We start from the raw sequence: 23,288 nt of genomic DNA on the forward strand, positions 1-23,288 counted from the left end.
GAGGAGGGTTGGGAGCGCCCGGAGCCGCGGGACGACGGGCGCCCGCTCCTTGGCTTCCTCGCTCGCTCGCTCGCTCTCTCGGGTGGCTCCCTGCGCCTCCTCCTGGGACTGCCTGGGGACCCGGGCCCGGTCGGGCGCGGCGGCGAGCATAGTCCCCTACCAGGAGGCGCGCGCTCCGGGCAGCGCCCGGCCCCGGGCATGGACAGAGGGAGCTGGGCGCGCAGGGGGCGCCGCGGGACCGGGCGGCCGGAGCGCTGAGCCAGACAAAGGCTCCGGAGTTGCGCTCGCTCTCGGGAGCCGGGCCCCAGGCGCTGGGCGCCGAGGCTGCGGGACCCCGCGGGGGGCACCTCCGGCCGGCCCCCTCGCCCTCCAGCTGGTTCCGCGCGCCCGGACCTGCCCTGCCCGCTTCTCCTCGGGCTTGGGAATTTGCCGAGGGGACCTTGGCGGCTCCGGCGGGGACCGGAGCCCGAGGTCCTCCGCGCGCCAGCCGGGCCAGGAGCCAGGGAGCGTCGCAAGTTTCCAAGGCGAGTGCGAGGACCCGGCGCCGGCGAGCGAGCGAGCCCCGCGTGCAGTGTTCGGGCCGGGCTGGGCGCCGAGAGCATGGGCAGCGACCTGAGCGCGCCCGGACGGGCCGGCTGGACGGGCAGCCTCCTCGGCGACCGGGAGGCGGCGGCGCGGCCGCGATTGCTGCCGCTGCTCCTGGTGCTTCTGGGCTGCCTGGGCCTTGACGTAGTGGCCGAAGACGCTGAGGTCCTTGCCGAGGTAAGGACCCCCGCCCTGCCCTTTGGCTGCGGGCTTGGGGCTTGGGGCTTGGAGGGAGAGGAGACACGCCTCTGGGGCGTGGAGGTGGAAGGAGCGGAGACGTGCCCCGTGTTCTGGGCCTGGCGGGGAAGAAAAGGGACCTGGCAGGCTGCCCCTCCCCAGCTCGCCCTCTGCAGCTCACCTCTTCCCAAACCCTGGAGGGCGCAGAGCTCGCACCTCCCCCCTACTCCTACAGCCCTGTTGTGGGAACTGAATCCTCCACCCTGACCCCCGACTTTCGGCCTGTGTCCCAGGAGCCGCTTCCGCGGCCCCCAGCTCTTGCCTCCCCTCCTTCCTTCCCTCCCGGGCAGCCAATTCCTCGAGAGCCTGGCTGGCGCGCAGCGGCACTCTTTGCGAGTGGGGAGGGGGCTGCTCTCGGGGTAGCCACCGGCGGAGCAGGAGCTGGGCAACTGGGTAACATCGCTTCCGCCCAGGTGGCCTCCTGTCTGGGTGATACCGAAACGTGCCGGCTGGCCGGGATAGGGGGGAGGGGTGCAAACAGCTGAGACCGCGGACTGGGGTTGCGGGGGCGCTTCGGCGACTTTCTTGCGCTCTTGCGAGGAAGCCTAGCCACGCCCGGGCGGGGTCCTAAGGACAGACCCTGCCTCCACAGCGCTTCCTCCCAACAGCGCCCCTACGCCAAAACCCGGGTTGGAGAGGGTGGACCCCGAGCCTCTTTGCTAGGAGCCCGCCTGGCGTCGCTCCTGGGGCTCCGCTCTGGCTGTGTCTCGCGGGTGACCTGGCGCGGCATCCCGGCGCAGAGCCGGGTCCAGCCAGTGCCCCAGCTCCAGGGTGTCTCCCGAGCGTGGACACTGAAGGCACCAGCTCTGTTGCCCCAGAATAAGAGCAGAGTCCGCCTTCCCCGACGTCTAAGACCCTGCTCCCTGCCCCAGATAGGCAGAGAGAGGATTGGGCGGGGAGTAGGGAGAAAGAAGCAGCCCGGCGCCTCCTGTGAACCGCGTTTGGGCCTTGGTGCCCTTGGGCTGCCCGGGCTGCGGGCCTGAGCACCGTTTCTATTTGCAGCTGGGCTGGTGCTCCCTCCCCGGCCCGCGGCGGCTTTCCCACCTCCCCGGGCTGCCTGGGAGATTTTTCCAATGGAAGCTTGCCCTTCCCCGCCCTACTTTAATAAAAGCATGGAGGAAGGGCAGGGAATTCCTCCTGGGCTCCAGTTACACCTCCCAGCCAGTTCCCCACCTGCTCTGCCCTCCCTCCCCAGCCAGGCCAGGGAGAGCTGCAAGGAGCCAGGCCCTGGCAGGAGGCTGGATAAGAGCCCAGCCCTTGCCCGGTCTGGCCACCCTCTCCCACCGCATTCACACAGGCAGGCAGGAGCTTTAGGGGGCTCCTATTGGTGAGGATTACCCCTCAGCCTATGACCCAAGTACTGGGCAGAGAGTGCGTTTGGGCCCACCTGCCACTCTGGACTGGAGTGCCAAAGAATTTCAAGTCAACATCCCACCCTTGAGTTTCTGATCTACTTAGGGATGGCCCCTGTACACAGGAAGCAGTGATGGAATTCAATGGCTGTGCATTGTGAATGGTGCCCTAGCTGGCCAGGAGCTCTGGGGTGCAGGGACCTGTAGTCGGAGGGGCTTCATTCTCTCTCCTGCTTCTCCAGTTCCATCTCACCCTCACTCCAGTCCCCCAGCTAGGGAATGCCCACAGCTCGGGACCTCCAGGGAAGAAGGCGTGGTTGCCTTGTCACAGACCATGCCCCCAAGCTGGGTGTTGTGGCTGGCCTGCAGCCCTACTCCTGGGGTGGGGCCTGGGCAGTGGCTGGAAAAGACTCGGAAGGTTTAGGGAGCCCTGAATGTTGGCAGCCATGCAGATAGAGGGCTAGAGACAGGTGGAGTGTCCTAGCTCCTACACTTGGCTTTGGGGACAGGCTGCTTCTGCAGTCCCATCACGTCTGAGCACAAGTGGGCCCAAAGAGTCAAATGGCCTCAGCAGCCAGCCTGTCTGCCAAGGGGCTGTGGCCTCAGACTCCTGGGCCTGGCCTACACCCTGAGTCCAAAGCCTCCCTTCCTCAGAGAAGGGCTGGCTCTCTGATCCTCACCCCAGCATCTGCACAGCTTCAGGCCTCCAGCTGGGTCATGGCTGGGACCTTCTTGGAGTAGCTTGGCAGTTGAGCTACTCCTGTGGCAGCCACAGGAGTTACATGAGGCTGAGACATCAAGGAGCCTGGCATGTGCTAGGAACTGGTAAACACCTGCAACCCACCAGGCCCCAGCCCACTACTGAGCTGCCCTGCCCTATCCCACATTCTCCTTTGTATGTCCGGTCCCAGTCTGTAGCCATTCCAGGCCAGACTCCCACCCGGCTGAGGTTGCTCCTGCCCTGCAGGGCTGAGGATCTCCAGGTTCACTGGGGAGCTCTTATCTCACCTGCTTCCCCCCATACCCCCTCCTCCCAGGCACAATTCAGGCGCTCAGCCTGCCCTGTGGAGGTGACTCAGGCTGCCAGAGTTCACAGGTGTGGTGCCACCACCACCAAAACAAATCCACCCACCTTCCCTAAACAGGCCCACTAGTATCTTCCTAGCGCCTGCTCAGCCACTGAGCAGATGAGGCAGGGGCAGGGATGGGGGTCTGTGTGAATTCTCATTTCAACCTTCAGGTGAGCCACAGTCTCAGGCCTCCTGCGCTTCAGTTTCTACCAGCACTTCCATGCTGGCTCCAGGGGGTCCCACTGGTCTTCTCTTTCTTTTAAATATGGAGCAAAAACTACAGAGGCCATCTGTGCCCACCAGCTAAGAAAAGGGGGTTAACAGCGGAGTCTTGTCATTGGGAATCTACAGAAACTGAATCGTCCCCCCTCCCCTCTTGTCTCTGCTTTTTACTCTGTTTTCTTGCTAGTAGCAAATCCCTCCTCTCTGTACTGTGTCAAGACCCAGAGAGAACTGGTCTGATTGGCACAGCCAGGGACCAAGATCCCATTAGGCCATACCCTTCACACCCAGCCCTTGCCATGTTTCTGAGTTGGGGCTGCCCTTGGGTCCAGCCAGTCATCTGTCTCCTTGCAGAGAGCAGCTCAGGGTAAGCTCCTTGTCTGAGCAGTGTATTGGCCTGACCTGCCCATCGTGACCTCTGAACACAAACACCTCCCTTGCCCCACCCCAAGGGATGTCTGTACTTAAAGGACATCCATGAATGTGGAGAGGAGCAATGTGGAAATACACACTACCCCCACCCCCAAAAGAAGACTTTCCCCAGAAGCCCAGTGCCCACTGCCCACATCGCTCATGCCCACTCAGGATGACCACACTGCAGGTGTGGGAAAGGCCCCGCCTCCTGAGCCTGCTGAGCCATTTGTTCTGGCTGCCCCTCTGTGGCCCTTTTATTGTTTGATCTAGATGTTCCCTGCCATCATCACCTCTGCCCTGCCGGGAGTTTGCCATCTGCCTCAGGCTAGCTGTGGTGGTCACTGTGAGCACCACTGCTTTCCAGATCAGATGAGAATGGGTATCCTCCGTATCATCCCAAGGCTTGAGTGGCTCCTTCGCTTGGACACTCCAGCAGGGGCAATGCTTTGGGCCTGGAGATATGTTCTCAGAGTCAGCAAAGACAGAGAGGGATTGGGGACTCTGCTCGTATCTTTCTCCATTATAAAGAGGGTTCTGGGAGAAGCCCACCTGTGAGTGTGAGGATCAGGACCCTAAGGGCAGCTGAACGCTCCAGGCCTAAGACACAGTAGGCACCATCTGACTGGACAGCCCTGAGTGACAGCTCAGATAGGGCTGCTCTACAGACAGACACTGGTTCCAGGGATTCCTGAGACCAGAAGTTATGGAGCTGGGCCTGGATCCCAGAGGCAAAGAGGGATGCCTCTTCTCTAATCCCATTGCCCTGGTAGGAATGGAAGAAAAAGTGGGAAGAGACCCAACTCAGCCTCCAGTGTCAGGACAGGTGGATGAGACCCTGGTACCAGCCATTCGCCAGCCTCTGGAGATGCCCCACATCCTGCTGTCACCGGCTGGTGGTGATGAAGGCCGGGGTCTAGGTTGGCCCTCCAGGGCACTGGCACTGCCTTGTCCTTCCCCTAGGAGTGACGTCACCCTGTAGGGGTGAGAGCCCAACTCCATGTTCAGCATTTATGAGTATGGTGCCTGGTACATAGGAGACTCATGCAAAATAGTGCAAAACACAGTGACAGAAGCGAATGGCATTTACTGTCGGGCAAGTCGCTGAACCTGTATGAACCTCAGGATCCCTATAAAAAGGGAATAGCAATAGTATGTCTGCTTGATGGAGTTACTGGGGAGATTCATTGCATGTACGTGCAAAGCACTAAACACCGTGCACAGTGGCCGGCATGGGGGCCCAGGGAGGCCCAGGCGTTATTTTTGAGCACCTTCAACATATTTATGTCTGTCCTGAACACAGCCTAGGGATGTTTTGTAAGCATTTTCACATTTAATCCTTGTATTCACTCTTCAAGTGTAGACACTGTCCTTACCCTGTTGTACAGAAGAGGAGACTAATACTGTGAGTCAAGAGAAATTACCCTCACATTCCATAGCCAGGGAGTGGCAAAGCTTAGATTCGGACCCAGCTCAGTCTGCCTTGGAGCCCAAGCTCCCAACCCCATGCTGGCTTACAGGCTGCAGGTTGGCTGGGCTCAGTGGCTCACACTTGCAATCCCAGCATTTTGGGAGGCCGATGTGGGCGGATCACGAGGTCAAGAGATTGAGACCATCCTGGCCAACATGGTGAAACCCCGTCTCTACTAAAGATAGAAAAATTAGCCAGGCGTGGTGGCATGCGCCTGTGGTCCCAGCTATGTGGGAGGCTGAGGCGGAAGAATCGCTTGAACCCGGGAGCAGAAGTTACAGTGAGCTGAGATTGCACCACTACACTCCAGCCTGGCGACAGAGCAAGACTCTGTCTCAAAAAAAAAAAAAAGGCTGCAAGTCAGAGCCTAGGGTGCCATCCTGTGGCAGAATTCTGCTGGGAAGGAGGTTTCTGAGGTTACGCCTAAGCTATGTGAGCCAAAAGCCCTCCCCAAGCCCACCCAGCCTTGCCCCCACCTGTCCAGCCACCCAGGCTCTGCCCTGTGGACAGCCCCGTCTAGGAGTCAGCACCTGCAGGGAGGTTTCCAGATGAGGACCCAAGGCCTGGCCCCCAGCCAGGCCCAAAACTCCTGGCAAACAGAGGCCTCTTCACCCCGCCCACTGGCCAGGGAACCCAGTTGTTTTTTCCTCTAGGTTAAGGAGTGTGGGGCAGGTTAGAAGGCTGTGGGGTCAAGAAGTGGCCAGATCTCAAGATGCCTGCCTCCTTCCTGCTTCTCCTGCTGGACTTCCCCAGCACCCAGAGTCCCAGCCCCCACCCGCAACTCGCTTTAAGACCTATGAGAGGGAGCAGATTTAAGCCCAAACTAAGCATGTGTGTCCTAGAACTGTTGAAATGTGGACCACGCTGCCTCTAAAGGTAGTGAGCAATCCACCACAGAGGACCTGGCTCGATGCTGCCTGCATTTTTTTTTTTTTTTGAGACAGAGTTTCGCTCTTGTTACCCAGGCTGGAGTGCAATGGCGGCGCGATCTCGGCTCACCGCAACTGCCTCCTGGGTTCAGGCAATTCTCCTGTCTCAGCCTCCTGAGTAGCTGGGATTACAGGCACGCGCCACCATGCCCAGCTAATTTTTTTGTATTTTTAGTAGAGACGGGGTTTCACCATGTTGGCCAGGATGGTCTCAATCTCTTGACCTCGTGATCCACCCGCCTCGGCCTCCCAAAGTGCTGCGATTACAGGCGTGAGCCACCGCGCCCGGCCTTTTTTTTTTTTTTAAGTGTCACCCAGGCTGGAGTGCAGTGGTACGATCTTAGTTCAACCCAACCTCCGTCTCTCAGGTTCAAGTGATTCTCTTGTCCCAGCCTCCCAAGTGGCTGCGATTACAGGTGCACGCCACCATGCCCAGCTAATTTTTTGTATTTTAGTAGAGACTGGGTTTCACTGTGTTCCCCAGGCTGGTCTTGAACTCCTGAGCTCAGGCAATCCACCTGCCTTGGCCTCCCAAAGTGCTAGGGTTACAGGCGTGAGCCACCGTGCCCGGCCTGGTGCCGCCTTTCTTTACTGGCCTTGGGGGTAGTCGTGCCATTTATGCTCTCAACCCCTCGTGGTGGGTCGGAGTGATGATCTTGGCACTATTTTGCAGAGGAGGGAACTAAGGCTCAGAAAAGTTCTCCTAGCCATCTTCTGTTGCTCAAAGGTCTGTTATGTGGAGAAGCAGTCAGGACCAAGGGGCAGCCCTGGGAGGCTGACTTCTGCTCAGCCTGAGGAAGGGCTAACAGTCGGTGTCTGGAGAAAGCATGGCTGCCTTGGGTAGCAGTGAGCGCCCCGTCTGCAGGATGCAGGCTGGATGAGTCTTTGTCCAGCTGTAGTCCATGGAGGCCTCGGGGGTGGCTGGGCTTGATGGTATTGGGGCCACCCAGCTGGTGAGTGGACTCTTGGCACAGGTCTGCTGATCAGGTGGGCCGTATGGGCCTGGAGTGCACACCCTGCCTCCTGCAGGCTCCCTGCCTCCCCCGGGATTCATCCCATTCAGCACAGGCTCTGTGCCCAGTGGCTGGGAGTACAGAGCTGGGCACAGCCTTGGCCTGCTCCCTAGAGCCCTCAATACCAAGACTACAGGGTAGGGGAGATGGGCATGGTGAGGACCTCACAAGGCCACAAAAGGTCTGGGGGCCGGATCCCTCGCTGGCAGCCTTGACAAGGCTTCTTTTGTGCCTGACTGGGCAATTCTGCCTGGGTCTGCTCAGATTGCAGAGAGAACCTGGGTGACAGAGGCAAAGCAGAGCCCAGTAGAAAGTATCCTTATTGCCTGGGGTCTGATAAGGGCCCGTAGGAGGGGGCTGCCCGCCAGCTTCACAGATCTGAGTGCTAGAGGAGCTGGAAGGGCCGGCTGGGGCAGTAGCAGCAGACGCTCGCCCCCTCCCCCACCCCACCCCCACTCCTCCACTGTGGCGGCTGCTCACTGCACTGTATTGATCTAGCAGCTTCTCACACCAACCCTCTCAGCAGCCCGTGGGGGAGGGCGGACTAACATGGCCCGGCGCCCAGACCCGGCTGGAGATGCTGGGTGTGGGGAGGATTAGGCCACCCTTCCCCGTGCTGTGCTGGGCACTGCTCCTAAGAAAGGCCTAGTGTCCCCAGCCTGAGGCCAAGAGGAGCAGGTGATGCTTCAGAAGCAGCTTGGTCCAGCCCAGATCAGCTCTGTGACCCTGAGTGAGGCACTCACTATCTCTGAACCTAGCTGTCTGTATCATGAGAATGGTCACAAATCCACCTTTCAGGAGTGGTTGTGAGCATTCACTGGGGGCTGGAATGGGTGGCCTGGCCCATGCCAGACTCAGGTGCTATGTTTATGGCCTCTCCTGTGGCCCAAGGGCCAGGAACCCCCCTTCTGACTCCTGGTGACTGTAAAAACTGTCCCTAATACAAGGAACCTCTTCCTGTCACCTAGAATCACAGGTGGGGTGAGCCAAATGGGTGAAGCTTTGCTTCTTGGGTAAGGAAACAGCCTCAGAAAGTCTGTCAGTGGCAGAATAGGGCAGGATTTGAAGCAGGACTTGGTTTCTTCCACCACCAAGGCCACTGTCCAATGGGAGGGAAGGAAGGCTCTGGGGCCATGAGGGCTTCTCCCCTCTGGATACCTGGTAGCCCCACACCTTCAAGCCACTCACCTGAAGTATGAGTAAATACTAATGGGATGGGGTCTGGAGGTCAAGAAAGAAATTGGCCAGGCATGGTGGCTCAGCCTGTAATCCCAGCACTTTGAGAGGCCAAGGCGGGTGCATCACCTGAGGTCAGTGAAACCTTGTCTGTATCAAAAATAGAAAAATTAGCTGGGCATGGTGGCACACGCCTATAGTCCCAGCTACTTGGGAGGCTGAGGCAGAAGAATCGCTTGAACTCGGAAGGTAGAGGTTGCAGCGAGCAGAGATTGAGCCACTGCACTCCTACAACTCCAGCCCAGGTGACAGAGCAAGACTCTGTCGCAAAAAAAAAAAAGGAAATGGCTGAGAAGACCACAGTGGCTGGGGCCTCCCACAGCAGCCCACACCCCAAGCTGTAGAAGGGAGGGGCCCTCATGGTCTCAGCACCCTTCTTCCCTCCCATTTATTAGACAGTGGCCTTGGTGGCGGAAGAAACCAAATCCCGCTTCAAATCCTGCCCTACGCTGCCATTGACAGACTTTCTGAGCCTCGGTTTCCTCACCTGAGAAGCAAAGCTTCCCCAACTTGGCTCAGCCCACCTGTGACTCTAGGTGACAGGAAGAGGTTCCTTGTATTAGGGACAGTTTTCACAGTCACCAGGAGGAGCATCAAGGGCTTGAACACTTTGGGACTGGGGGTTGTGACCTGGGGACTCATCCTCGCCTTTTGCCCAGTGGCAGCAGAGCAGCTCAGCAAACTCCCCACCCTGCCCACCTGGAGGCAACAGCACCTGCAGCCCCACCCCCTGCTGTCTGTTCCCTCCTGTGTTCCAAGCTGTCTCCTGCTTAGTGTGGCAGGAAGGTGCCAGAAAACATTCCTGGACACTGGGGAAAGGAGGAAGCTCACAGCCCTATGGGTGATACTGCTGCCACCCGGGCAGATTTATGGGCACTTGGCATTCATCCACCCTGAGCATGCCTTCACCACTCAGGCAGTCTCTGTCGGCTTCGCCTTGTCATCCAGAGGTTCGGCTGGTCTGCGCCAAGGCCTACCACCGCCCCCTACTCCCTGACCACTGCCCAAGGGGTGGCTGAGGAAGCAAGATTGGCTGATAGCAAGATGGCAGTTCTTCACTTCCCTGGAACTTAATACTGCTTGTCTGTGTGGAAGGTCCATAGTGCCCTTGGAACCCTCCTGGCAGCCCCTAAGCTGGCCCTGGGGTTGAAGGGACTCCTCTGCCCTGTCCCCTCTGCTGGTCTCTGGAGCTCTTTGCTGCAGACAGACCAGCTCCTTGCTTTCTTCCCTGGGGCCCCAGCCTGAGCCTCCCCCGCCCTCCCCTCCTGTCACTCTGCAGATACTGCTAATCAACCCCTCAGTGGCCCATGATTGCACTCCCAGAGATATTTTTACCTTATGCAAATAGGTGATGTGGAGGTGCCCTCATCTGCTGCAGCCAGTCCCCCGCCACTCCCCCGGCCTCCAGCTGCATTCCCCTTGCCATTAGAGCTGGCTGAGCATCACGGCCTTGCCGTCTGGATCTCCCCAAGCACCTTCAGGGAAACTGTCCTTTAAAAATGGTGGATGTGCCACTCTACACCGCCCCCCCAGCACAGGAGACTTGGGAGAGGTTTCCCATGCTTGGGAAGAACAGGGAGGGTACCCACGACATTCCAGTATCTTACTGAGCTGTGGGAATGCGTCCAGGGCCAGAAAGGTGAGGAGTGCTGGTGGAGAGGCCCTGGGGGGCTCCTGCCTCCCCCTACTCTGGGGTCCTGGTGGAGCCTGGCCCATCAGCCCTCTTGGTGGGAGGCCAAAGGCTGCCTGCCCCAGGGATAACCACACAGGCCCCTGGTCTTTGTCATTTGCACATTTGTTGAGAACTATCTGCTGCTGAGGATGGTGTCGGGCACTAAAGTGCACGTTCCCATTTCATCCTCTGAGAAACCCAGGCCATAAGGCAGGTCCTGATGCTACCCGCCTTTTACTGATAACTGACTGAGAGATAAGGAGGTGGAGCCATACCTCGGAAACAGCCAAGCCAGGGGCCGCCTCCCTCTGCCTGTCCCCAGAGCTGGTGGTTTCTCAGCTCCGTGTTTCCACCTCATTGCTCTGGGGCTGCTTCCCGGGTCCTAAGAGGCCTCCAAGCTGTGGCCACGCATCCAGTCTGCAACCCCAGCAGCTTCTCCAGGCTGCCCTCCTTGGCCCAGCAGCTGCTCCGTCTATGAGCAGCCTGGGTGCCGCTGAGCTGGCCTGCCCAGCCACACCAGGGGCCTGGCCGGGTGCCAGGGCTGGGCCAGTGGATTGCAACGAGACAGCAAGTGCCTGAGGTATTAGATGTGACGTTGGTGGCAGGCAGATATGTGAGTGTGGCCTAGCAGGCCAATATGGCTGTCAGCCTAAAGCAACCACCGTGTCCAGCTACTGCCCTGCTCCCTGGACCCTTGGGGCAGCCCTCACCTCCCAGAGCACTCAGGGGGCAGGCCTTAAGAGCTTCTCATTCTGGAGACCCCCAGACTCCCAGAGAAGTCAGACTGCCTGCCATGGCAGTCACCGTGCTCTTGAGGGCTTGAGGACATGAAGCGAGCAGGGCAGAATTCCCTCTCTACCACAGCTCGGCCTGGCTCTGCCCTCTTGCTTAGCCATGCAACTTGTGGGGTGTAGGTTCCTTGCTTTATGGGTGTGCTGGGTCTCCCAGGGAGACTGTAAGTTCCTGAAGGCCAAGATGCCTCAGCCTAGTCCTCCAGCTGGCACAGAGGGTGCTCAGAAACATCTGGCAGGGTGGGTGGGTGGATGGATGAGAAGACTTGCCACGTGAGCCCTGGAAAGGGAAGGGCACACCCGTTGTGTACCAGCTTTTTCCAAAGCTGTCTTCCTCAAACCTCACCCCCGTCAACAGCCCATGGTTCCCTATTCTATAGATAAGGAGGCTGGAGCCCCATTCTATAGATGGGGGAATAAAGAGTTTGTGGCAGAGCAGGGACCGGGCGTCAGGCTTCTGTCCAAGCCTCGAGCCTGTGTGGTACCTGCATCTGTCCACTGCTTCCAGATGTAAGGAGCAGTACCAAAGGGTGAAGGCTCAAGAGGTTCTGAATCCTTTTGGGTCCCAGCAGTCTCCTTGGCATGGTAAGGGCCCACCCTGGAGGGGCCAGTGCAGTAGTCAGGTCAGCTACTGTGGACCATCCTTGTGGACATGGCTTCCGTCCTAATGGGGGAAGACAAACAGCAAACACCTGAGTGAAATATACAGTGCCTCAGATAGTGATAAGCATGGGAGGAAGGAGGGCCTGCAGGGGTAGCCAAATGTCAGAGAACACCTCTTAGACAAGGTGGTGCTGAAACAGCGACCTGAAGAAAATGAGGATGAAAGCCACATGCAGTTGGGGTGGATGGTGGCGAGGTCAGAGCTAAGGTGGTCACGGAGTAAGGGCCTTATGGCTCCTGTACACATGGCTTTTCCTTTGCAATGGGAAATCTTCAGAGGGTTCCAAGCAGGATTGGCCAGACCTGGCGTTTGTTCTGGCTCTTACGTGAGGAGAGATGATGAGGAAGGTGGAAACAGAGAGGAGGGTGCTGAGGCTCACACAGTCACCTGGGCAGGAGGTGAGGACGGCTTAGACAGGGCAGCGGTGATGGAGGTGGTGAGAAGCAGTTGGCACAGTCTGTGCATGGTTGGAGGTAGCAGTGCCAGGACCTGCTGACGGGGTTGCGGCTTTTTTGCAGAACTGGCTGCGGCTCTATGGCTACCTGCCCCAGCCCAGCCGCCACATGTCCACCATGCGCTCCGCCCAGATCTTGGCCTCAGCCCTCACAGAGATGCAGCGCTTCTACGGGATCCCAGTCACAGGTGTGCTCGACGAAGAGACCAAGAAGTGAGTCCCCCTCTTCAGACCCCACAGGCACCTGCCCTCCATCTGGCCTGCTCTCAAAAGGCCTTGGCATATGGGGTTTCCAGAAAAGAGTGGCCTAGATAAGAGATGGCAAATGGTTGGGTCCTCTGTGCCAATTCTGATTGGTTGGAGTGGCTGCTAATAGCCTTGTGTTGAGAAATCTCCAGGGGCAGAATCCAGGCCCTGGCAGCAAGGAGCACAGTGATCGATTAGTAATGTCTGCCATGGCCAAGGGAGTGTGGAGGCTCAGTGCAGGTGCTATGGATGGGAATTCCTAGCTAGGCATGGCTATGAACCTAAAGGCACCTCCCTGAAAACAATGCACAGAGCATAATGTATCCAGGACAGAAGGCCTTGAGCCACCCTCCATTACTGAGTGATAAGGAGAGAAGGGCTCACCTTGGCTGAGCCACTCCTGGGCACTCAGCCCATTTTACTGGAAGTTGAAGCTGACAGTCCCCCAACCCCACCACGTCATAGGAGGGGCAGCTGGGAAGCCTGGAAGAGGCAGTGCCAGAACAGGCAGGTGTGTTCACCTCTCTGTGTCCATGTTCCAGGTGGATGAAGCGGCCCCGCTGTGGGGTGCCAGATCAGTTTGGGGTACGAGTGAAAGCCAATCTGCGGCGGCGGCGGAAGCGATATGCCCTCACCGGGAAGAAGTGGAACAACCACCATCTGACCTTCAGGTAGGGGCTCAGCTGCCCAGGGAGGTGTCTGCTCCTCGGCAGTTTGAGCCTCAGGCTTCCTTTCCCAGAGCCCACCTCAGGGTGCCTAGCCTCAACAGTCCAGCCCGCTCCCATGCTGATGAGACCAGCCACATACAGGCAGTTTCCCTCAAGGGAAGGTCAGGACCCTTCAAGCTCCTTCCACTCTGTCCTTCCCCACCTCCCACCAGCCTGCAGGCATGGGCTGGCTTTACTGGGCCCAGCTGGGCTACTGCCCCAGCACAGACTGCAGTGAGGGGCAGGAGTGGCTGGGGTGAGGAATCCAGGCATCCCTCAAGTGAACAGGTAGCAAGTGGCCTGCAGAATCCTTGAATCAGGGACTCTCATCCTTTTTGCTGAGTCCTTGAGCAGGAAAACTCCCCAGCCAAGTGTGCCTTGAGCCATGTGGTTGTTCCCAAGGGCAGTCTGGCTCTGTCCCCACTTCGAGCTCCATCTCCCAAGGAAGAGCGGCTCCCGTGTTCACTTAGACCTCAAACCCCCGGAGTGAATTCAAGGTCCAACCAGCCAAAATACTCCCTTCAGGTTTAACGAAAGCTACTGTAGCACACGGAGCTGAATCTGATTTATATGAGTAAGAGCATGCCTCGCCATACTTCATCAAATGTAGGCTCTGGCTACAACCTACTTCCTCTAATCCTTGCTGGAACCCTGTGAAGAAAGTACCCCCCGCCCCCGCCCCCCCCACACACACACGCACCCTTTTCTAATTTAACAGATAAACTGGAAATCAGCCAGGCACAATAGGTCATGCCTGCAATCCCAGCACTTTGGGAGGCCAGGGCGGGTGTATCACCTGAGGTCGGAAGTTCGAGACCAGCCTGACCAACATGGAGAAACCCCGTCTCTACTAAAAACAAAATTAGCTGGGCATGGTGGTGCATGCCTGTAATCCCAGACACTCGGGAGGCTGAGGCAGGAGAATCGCTTGAACCCGGGAGGTGGAGGTTGTGGTGAGCCGAGATCAAACCATTGCACTCCAGCCTGGGCAACAAGAGTGAAACTCCATCTCAAAAAAGAAAAAAGAAACTGGAAATCAGAGAGACTGAATCACTTACCCAAGGTCACACAGACACTGTTAGAGCCAGGCCTTGAACTCAGGTCTGCCTGACCCTGGAGCTCAACATCAGAACTGCTCAGCCTGTGTTTCCCAAACCTCACCCATTTGCATCCCGTTTTCTAGTTCTTTCCTCCGGCCACATAGCACCTGTATTTTAATTTACATAATGTCTCTCTTACTTAGAATCAGCTTATTTGCCACAATGCAATCTTAATTCAGTGATCTCTTCATGATCTCCTGGATTTGACAAATTCAATTTATGATTTACATCAAACTGCCAGTTGATATTGACGGGCTTGTTGGTGACCTTGTGTGCATTCTTGGGAACATGCCAGCAGACGATAGTAGGCCCTTGGCCCCGCCTCGACTCACTCATCTCCCACCTGCCCCCAGCATCCAGAACTACACGCAGAAGCTGGGCTGGTACCACTCGATGGAGGCAGTACGCAGGGCCTTCCGCGTGTGGGAGCAGGCCACGCCCCTGGTCTTCCAGGAGGTGCCCTACGAGGACATCCGGCTTCGGCGGCAGAAGGAGGCTGACATCATGGTACTCTTTGCCTCTGGCTTCCACGGCGACAGCTCGCCATTTGACGGCTCGGGTGGCTTTCTGGCCCACGCCTATTTCCCTGGCCCTGGCCTGGGCGGGGACACCCATTTTGATGCAGATGAGCCCTGGACCTTCTCCAACACTGACCTGAGTGGTGAGGACAGCTGGCCAGGGTGGGGCAGGGCAGGTGGCGCCGGAGCTGGGCACAGCGCCCTGCTGAGTGGGTTCAGCGGCCGCTGAAGAGAGGATGAGTTCCCTGGGTTGGTCTCGGGATCACTACACTCAATTTCAGTCTGTTGCCCTACCATCAAAAAGGGGAGGCAAGAAGGGATGATTGTACCCATTTCTCAGATGGGGTTGTTGTAGGCCAAAAGAGCTCAGCCTCTTCCAAGAGGGAAGCAAGGGCAGGGTCTCTGGTGGCCTCAGCCTGGAGGGCCCAGGGTGATCGGGTCCTGGGACTAGCCAGCGCTGACTGTGCTGCTCCCTTCTCTCCCCAAAAGGAAACAACCTCTTCCTGGTGGCGGTGCACGAGCTGGGCCACGCACTGGGGCTGGAGCACTCCAACAACCCCAGTGCCATCATGGCTCCCTACTACCAATGGAAGGACATCGACAACTTCCAGCTGCCCGAGGACGACCTCCAGGGCATCCAGCATCTCTACGGTGCGTGCGCTGTGGCCAGCGGGCCCAGCATACCACTCTCAAGTCCCTGCCCGATAAGGAGGAGGCATTACTGCCATCCCCATTCTGGAGATGAGGAACCCGAGGCCCAGTGAGGATTAGTGACTTGCCCTCATCATTTGGGGAGTAAATGGTGGTGCTGGGAATAAAACCCAGGGCTGGCTGTCTTCAGGGCCTGGCTCTCACTCGAGGCTGTGGCTGCTGGATGGAGGCCTTGAAGGGACACAAGTGGCACCAGTGTTCCTCATGACCCTCTCTTCTCCTCACCCTTGGCGGTATTCTTACTAGACCACCAGTGCCTGGGGGATCCCAGGACCCACCCTCTCCCACCGTGACTCCCAGCCTGTCACAGCTCTGCCCCGAGTGTTGCTGGTTTATCACTTCCCAGTGGCTTTGATCAAGTGCCACCCCCCACCCAGGGCCCACCCAAGAAAGTCTCCAGCAGTGAGGTCCCCTGGGCCAGTTCAGTAGGCCAAGGCATGCACTCTACCCACACAGAGCCCTCCTTGGGGCTGGCAGCTCCCGCTGTACTGGGTACTTGATGGGCGCCCCTTGCTGTATCCCCAGCAACTTGGAAATGCAGAGTCCAAGATGCTTGAAGCCAGGGCCTGGAGCCTCTGCTGGAGCAGGCTGGCACCCTGAGGGGAATGTCCCCAAGGGGATGTACAGGCAGGTAGCCTCAGGAGCGCAGTGACCCAAGCCCAGTGTGGGGAGGTCAAGGAGGGGCTGGAAGGAGGACCCAGGTCCCACAGAGGATGGAGGCGGGTGTTGGGGAGGGGTCTACTGATGGACAAGACTTTACTTGCCACCTGGGTGGGTCTGTGCTGGGGGCCCTGGGGCCCAGGGTTCTGCGTAGGAGTACAGACCTTACTTCTGAACCCCTGCCTCTCTGTAGGTACCCCAGATGGTCGGCCACGGCCTACCCAGCCTCTCCCCACTCTGATGCCAAGGCGGCCAGGCCGACCCGACCACCAGCCTCCCCAGCCACAACCCCCAGGTGGGAAGCCAGAGCGGCCCCCAAGGCCGGGCCCCCCAGCCCAACCCCGAGCCACAGAGCGGCCCGATCAGTATGGCCCCAACATCTGCGACGGGGACTTTGACACAGTGGCCATGCTTCGAGGGGAGATGTTCGTGTTCAAGGTCTGGCCCCGCCTCCCATACCTGTCCCTGAGCCTCGCTCTCCCCGGCTGCTCCAGGCCCCTGTCCCACCCTCACTCAGCAGACCCCGGGAGCCAGTAAGCCCTCAGCTCTAGACGGGGAGGAAAGCTGCCCGAGAGGCTGAGGGACTTGCCCAGGGTTACACAGCAAGCCCAGGTGCCAGCTCCCTGGCTCAGGGCTCCCCGTTCCTTGTGCAGCCCTGGCTTTCCAAGCCACTGCCCGCCTCAGCATCTCAGTGTCCTTTCCCTGGGCCCAGCCTCACCTGGGAAGGGCGGTTTGAGGACGGCGCCTCTCCCAGCCAAGGCAGCAAGCCCTGCTGCCTGCTAACACCACGTCCTCCCCAGGGCCGCTGGTTCTGGCGAGTCCGGCACAACCGCGTCCTGGACAACTATCCCATGCCCATCGGGCATTTCTGGCGTGGCCTGCCTGGTGACATCAGTGCTGCCTATGAGCGCCAGGATGGTCGTTTTGTCTTTTTCAAAGGTGAGCGAGGGTAGGGTTAGGGGGCTGGGTAGCCTTCCTGCCGTGACCTCTGACCCTGCTGGACCCAAGGGAAGAGGAAGTGAAGGGCTGCATTGCATGTCTGGTCCGGTGCCCCTACTGTGGGCTCACTCTGGGAGGGTGGGGACACGGCAGCAAGGCGGGGATGGGAGGAAGACAGAGGCCAGGGGCAGGGTTGGACCTGCGGCCTTGAAGTGCCTGTCCACCCCATGCAGCACAGGGCTCAGCCTCTTCCCTCTGTCCTTGCCTCTTTGCCTCCTGCGGCTGCATCCTCATAAGAACAGGTGCCCCCCAGCCTACTCTGGGGCTGGATTTCTGTGGTCTGTCTGCAGAGACGAGGCCTTGCAGGGCAGCGCCCTGTGATGGATCTGCCGGGGCTTGGACCCCACTGTCCTGAGCTTCATCGAGGCAGGAGCTCCCTGAGGACAGGGCTGGGCTCACACTAAAAGCAGGGAGTCCTGGGCCACACGCTGTGAGGGCTGCGGATGTGCTCCAGGGACACAGCTCCCAGACCCAGAGGCCAGGCAGCCCCCTCCCCATACAGAGCTATATGTGCAGGGTTGGGTTTGCACAGGGAAGCAAGGACTGTGGGTGGCATGGGGGGGTGTGCGGGTGTGAGCAGGTGACTCGTGCTCATGGGAACAAGTGTGCCTCAGGTGTCTGTGAGTGCAATGTGTGATGCGTGGGTGACCGCAGTGTATGTTGTCACAGGTGTGCAGAAGGGAGTGAGAGTGTTTTTGTGTGCTTTAGGGGGATGGCAGTGGATGTGAAGGGATTTGCGGGCACAGAAGAGCATTCTTTTCCCACACACACCTCTCAGCCCCCGGCCTGTCCTCACTCCGCCTCCCACCCATCCTGCAGGTGACCGCTACTGGCTCTTTCGAGAAGCGAACCTAGAACCTGGCTACCCACAGCCGCTGACCAACTATGGCTGGGGCATCCCCTATGACCGCATCGACACAGCCATCTGGTGGGAGCCCACGGGTCACACCTTCTTCTTCCAAGAGGACAGGTGAGCAGTACATCCCCTCCCCAAGGGGAGAAGGACCCAGTTACGCCCTCCTCAACCTCAGGCGTACCCATAAAGAATCCATTGCCTGTGGGGAATTAATGGGTCCTGGCCCATGCAGGGTCTTGAGGTCCACAGCCTGATGCTTTTGGTCACAGGTACTGGCGCTTCAATGAGGAGACGCAGCGTGGAGACCCTGGATACCCCAAGCCCATCAGCGTCTGGCAAGGGATCCCTGCCTCCCCTAAAGGGGCCTTCCTGAGCAATGATGGAGGTACCTGGCCAGCCCCTCCCAGTTTGCCCAGCACATACCATACCTCCTGCTACATACCATGGGTCAGGGCTTGCCCCATGTCACCAGCATTGTAATGGTGTGTATGTGGGACATGCTGTGTCATGCTCTGGGCTGGGAGCTTACCTAGCTTGACACCCTGAATAGTTAAAATTCCCTTTTTACAGATAGGCAAACTAATAAACCAGCAAGCTTTAGCAGAGTGTGCCAAATCACACAGCCAGGAAGGTGCAGGGTCAGGATTCCAGCCCAGTCCTGCCTGTGTCGGAGCTGGAGCTCAGCACTGCCCTGATGCCCGCAGAAGCCAGCTGCCCCCAGGCTATCCTAGGGGAGCCTTGAGCCTGAGTGGGTCAGGCGTGGCTCAGAGTGTTAGGGGATGAAAATCCTCCCAGGATATCTACCTAGAATGAAAGCCTTGTCTCTGTCATTATAACTAAGAGACAGGGAGCTGTGCCTCTTCTATTTCTCTAGCAAGGTCTTTAGTGCACTTAAGAAAAACCGGGGCCGTCACAGTAGCTCACACCTGTAATCCCAGCACTTTGGGAGGCCAAGGCGGGCAGATCACAAGGTCGGGAGTTCGAGACCAGCCTGACCAACTTGGTGAGACACTGTCTCTACTAAAAATGTAAAAATTAGCTGGGCATGGTAGCACATGCCTGTAATCCCAGCTACTCAAGAGGCTGAGGCAGGAGAATCACTTGAACCTGGGAGGCAGAGGTCGTAGTGAGCCGAGATCGCGCCATTGCACTCCAGCCTGGGTAACAGAGGGAGACTCGGTCTCAAAAAAAACCAGCCAGGTGTAGTGGTTCGCGCCTGTAATCCCAGCTCTTGAAGAGACATGGTGATGCGGGAGGATCACTTGAGTCCAGGAGTTCAAGACCAGCCTGGATAACATAGTTACAAAAAAAATGTTTAAATCAGCCGGGTGTAGTGGCTTGCACCTATAGTCCCAATTACTTAGGAGGCTGCGGTGGGAGGATTGCTTGAGTCTAGAAGGTCGAGGCTACAGTTAGCCATGATTTTGCCACTACACCCCAGCCTGGGTGACTCAGGGGAGACCCTGCCTGCTTTGCCAGTGCTCAGGCCGGTCACACAGCTTCTGTATGTGAGCTTGGCACTCTGCAGCCGCTCTGATCTCTTGTGCTCACCCCTTGATTGAAACCTGGGCCCTGCCTCATGTTGATGGGATGCTGGCATGGTGCCCAAGGCCAGAGAGCCAGCCCAGGGGAGCACCAGGTTCCTTCCACTCTAGAATAACTGTAGGGTGCTGTGTGGCCTTGAGCAAGACCCCGACCTCTGTGGTATGAGGTAAAGCCGGTTCTGGGATGAGGCAGCAGGGTCCCTGACTGCAGCCCCCATCCCAGCAGGCTGTAAGACCCTTCTAGGCCCTGCCCCAGCTAATGTCAGTCTGGTCAGGAAGCCCAGGGTTCTAGTCCTGCCCTTGGCCCAAAACCCTCTGAGCCTCAGTCTGGCTCCTGTAAGTTGAGAAGAGGCAGATTTGAAAATGCTCAGAGAAGCAAATGAGAAGAAGAAAGATGTTTTAAAGCCCTCAGCATGGCCAGGCGCGGTGGCTCACGCCTGTAATCCCAGTACTTTGGGAGGCTGAGGTGGGCGGATCACAAGGTCAGGAGTTCGAGACCACCCTGACCAACATGGTGAAACACTGTCTCTACTAAAAATACAAAAATTAGCCGGACGTAGTGGTGGGCGCCTGTAGTCCCAACTACTCAGAGGCTGAGGCAAGGAGAATCGCTTGAACCGGGGAGGCAGGTTGCAGTGAGCCGAGATCAAGCCACTGTACTCCAGCCTGGGCGACAGAGCAAGATTCCGTCTCAATAAATAAATAAAGCCCTCAGCATGTCCTGGCTTTTGAGGATCCCACTGGTGTTGGGGCTCTGCCTGAAGCCACTCTTGGCCTCCTTGTCCCTGCAGCCTATACCTACTTCTACAAGGGCACCAAATACTGGAAATTCCACAATGACCGCCTGCGGATGGAGCCTGGTTACCCCAAGTCCATCCTGCGGGACTTCATGGGCTGCCAGGAGCACGTGGAGCCAGGCCCCCGATGGCCTGATGTGGCCCGGCCGCCCTTCAACCCCCATGGGGGCGCAGAGCCCGGGGTGGACAGTGCAGAGGGTGACGTGGGCGATGGAGAGGGGGACTTCGGGACCGGGGCTGACAAGGATGGAGGCAGCCGCGTGGTGGTGCAGATGGAGGAGGTGGCGCGGACCTTGAACGTGGTAATGGTGCTGGTGCCGCTGCTGCTGCTGCTCTGCGTCCTGGGCCTCACCTACGCGCTGGTGCAGATGCAGCGCAAGGGCGCTCCACGGGTGCTGCTCTACTGCAAGCGCTCGCTGCAGGAGTGGGTCTGAGCATCCAGCGCTCCTGCTCACGGTGCTCAGGGGGCCCACAGGGCCCACTGCGGCGCCTGTGGTTCTGAGATGACTCCTGGGGGTTCCCTCCGCCCCCAGGCTGGGGCCCCTCCCAACCCTCACACACCCTGTCTGCCCTGCCCTCATTATTTATGCCCAGGTGTTTTGTTTTGTTTTTGGCACCTTAACCATTTGTTTCTGTTTCCCTGACCGGAGCAGGGTGTTTAGAGTTTTCTGAATGTAGTTCCGCTCCAGTCAGGGAATTAGAACACCCCCCATCATCCTCTGACTTGGCAGAGGAGCAGAGGGCAGAGGCCCACATTGGAAGAGCAGCCCCTCCTCAGCCCGAGCCCAGGACCGTAACTGCAGGCTCCCTTTGCCCAGTTGGAGACGGGCCAGCCCCCCTGGATCCCCTCCGTCCCAAGTGAGTCTCTCTGGGCCTTAGGAAGAGCTTTCCACCCAGGGGCAGCCCCAGGCCAAAGGGGACATGGAAGGGAGATGGGCCGTGGCCCCTGAGCCTGAGTTGAAGCTTGGTTCCTTCCCAACCCACTTCTCACAGTCTCAGCGAGCCTGGCTCCTCGTGCCTGAGAACCCAGCCCACCCCCAGCAGCAGCTCCCAGCTCCCACCTCCCCTGGGGCCCACCCCTCTTCCCTCTCTGGAGAAAGGGCCGTGGGCCTGCCTCACCATGGACCAAAAGGAGTCTGCCAAGGCCCCTCTCCCTGGGTGGCAGCAGCCTCGCCCGTAGCAGAGATACCTCCCTGAGCTAGAACCCCCTGTTCCTTCCCTGCGCCTCCTCCCTCCCTCTCCCATTCACGCCACCAACCTAGAGGCCTGAGCTCCAGCTGCCTCAGGCTTCAGCTGCCAGTGTCCTGAGCCCCCAGGAGAGGGGGCTGATGGGTGTCTAGGCCTGGGCAGTGGATGTCCACAGATGGGTGCCCACCTATGTGGGTGCCCACAGTGCCAGGCACTGGGTATGAGAGGTTCCTCCCCTCCAGCTCCCTGTCCTCTCAGCGTACTGGGAGGAGAGATGCTGTTGGGGATAGGCCAGCAGCGCATCAGACTGTGAACCCCCGAAAGGAGCCCCCACCGTGGCCTAAGAGGCTGCCCTGCTCCTGGGCTGGGCCCTGAGGGCGGAGATGCCTCCTTCCTCTTTTCCTTCCCAAAGCAAGCAGGAGGCCATGGCTGCTGTGGAAAATGGTACTGTACAACTGGCTCTGCTTCCCCATGTCCCTGAGTGAATGGGGTCTGCCACCCAGGATCCCTGAGGCGCCTTGGGGGTAAGGGGTTCTGCTGACCTCTGGGAGTGGTTTCTCGTGCGCTGGCACCACGTGTGGGTCCAGCAGCTTCTGCCCCCTGCAGAACCAGAGAGCCAGCCAAGGGGTGGGGCTGCGAGGGTTCCGTGTCCACCTCCATACAATTATTTCTGTAAATAATGTGCACTGAATAAATTGTACAGCCGGCAAATGTGTCCTTGTTTGTAAGGCCTTGGGCTGGAGCCTCCAGCTGGAAGAGCATGCAGGGGGCGGGGGTCCAGCCCTTGCGAGGTTAGGGAGCTTGACCTCAGCACCAAGAACTTGTTCCAATTCTGTGGAGGCTCCTTCACGATGACCCTTGGAAACTAGGCCCTGGGAGGGGCGGAGCTTAAGGCTGCCCTCGAGAGTCCAGAAAAGGGAGAGGCAGGGCACCTGGGGTCACCCTGGCGGGGCGGAGCAGGGAAGGAGTATAGAGTTAGTTTGCCATTTGTTCTTGCTGAGAAAACGCAACCCAGCTTGCCTGTCTGTCTAGCAGGGAGGAAGAGGCAGGCCAGGCCTCCCAGGCTGGGTTCAGGTGGGCCTGAAGGCCCACCCTGATGGGAGCCCAGAGCAGGGCACAGAGAGAGATGGGAAATGGTGCCATTTTGATTCCAAAAGTTCCCTTCCCCACACATGCTGCTCAGAGTGGGGGCACCCAAGGCCTGCCCTCTCATCTTTGAGAAGCAGAAAATCCCACCCAGGCCTGTGCAGGATGCAAGTGATACCCCGGAGGGCAGGAGACTGAGGCGTCACCATCCCTTGAATCAGCCTGGCCGCGGAGCCAGAGGTCCTCCTTAGCCCACATGTCCGTGCTCTTGGCCAAGCCTCTTAGATACTGGCCTGGGCCCCAGGAATGTGGTGATTCGCCACAGTAGGGGTCGCACCCCCACCGTGGAGCAGGCCAAGCCTCTCAAGTCCTCAGGCAGGGTCCTTCTGCCCATTCCAGGTCCAGCTCCCACCCCCACAACTGGTCTCATCCTGTCCTGCCCCTTCCTCTCTTTGTGTTGAATCCGGCTAAGGAGAGTAGGAAGTGCTGGCCCTTGGAAACCTCGAAGGCCTCTCGGGCTCATCTAGGAAACAGCCACTTATAGGGGCCTTGGTGGCAACAGGGGAATTCCAAGCAGCCGCCATCTTGACAGCTTTCCTGTGGTAGAAGCCACAGGGTCCCTCCAGGTCTGCCCCCTACCTGAGTTCCTAGGGTCACCCAAAAGCCCAGAGGTCACCGGGCAGGTGGAGGGCAGTGTGGGGTAGGAGCCCAGGGATGAGAGGAGAGGATGAAAGGCCTTGAGTCAAGCCCTTCCGCAGAGCCAAGCCCA

The 23,288-nt window shown here is 58.7% G+C and overlaps 1 protein-coding gene across 1 annotated transcript; it reads left to right on the forward strand.

Moving 5' to 3' along the window:
* On the forward strand, positions 1-22,144 carry MMP15 (matrix metallopeptidase 15). Its single transcript, XM_012447847.2, has 10 exons — positions 1-762; positions 12,172-12,320; positions 12,896-13,024; positions 14,514-14,821; positions 15,168-15,329; positions 16,243-16,487; positions 16,850-16,988; positions 17,868-18,018; positions 18,174-18,289; positions 20,240-22,144. Exons 1-10 carry the CDS (start codon positions 601-603, stop codon positions 20,677-20,679), a joined length of 2,001 nt encoding a protein of 666 aa, XP_012303270.1. The 5' UTR covers positions 1-600; the 3' UTR covers positions 20,680-22,144.
* Positions 22,145-23,288: the final 1,144 nt, after the last annotated feature.

The sequence above is a fragment of the Aotus nancymaae genome, unplaced genomic scaffold (genome assembly GCF_030222135.1).
Source record: "Aotus nancymaae isolate 86718 unplaced genomic scaffold, 86718_ANA_hifiasm-v0.15.2.pri h1tg000030l, whole genome shotgun sequence".
Classification (NCBI taxonomy): domain Eukaryota; kingdom Metazoa; phylum Chordata; class Mammalia; order Primates; family Aotidae; genus Aotus; species Aotus nancymaae.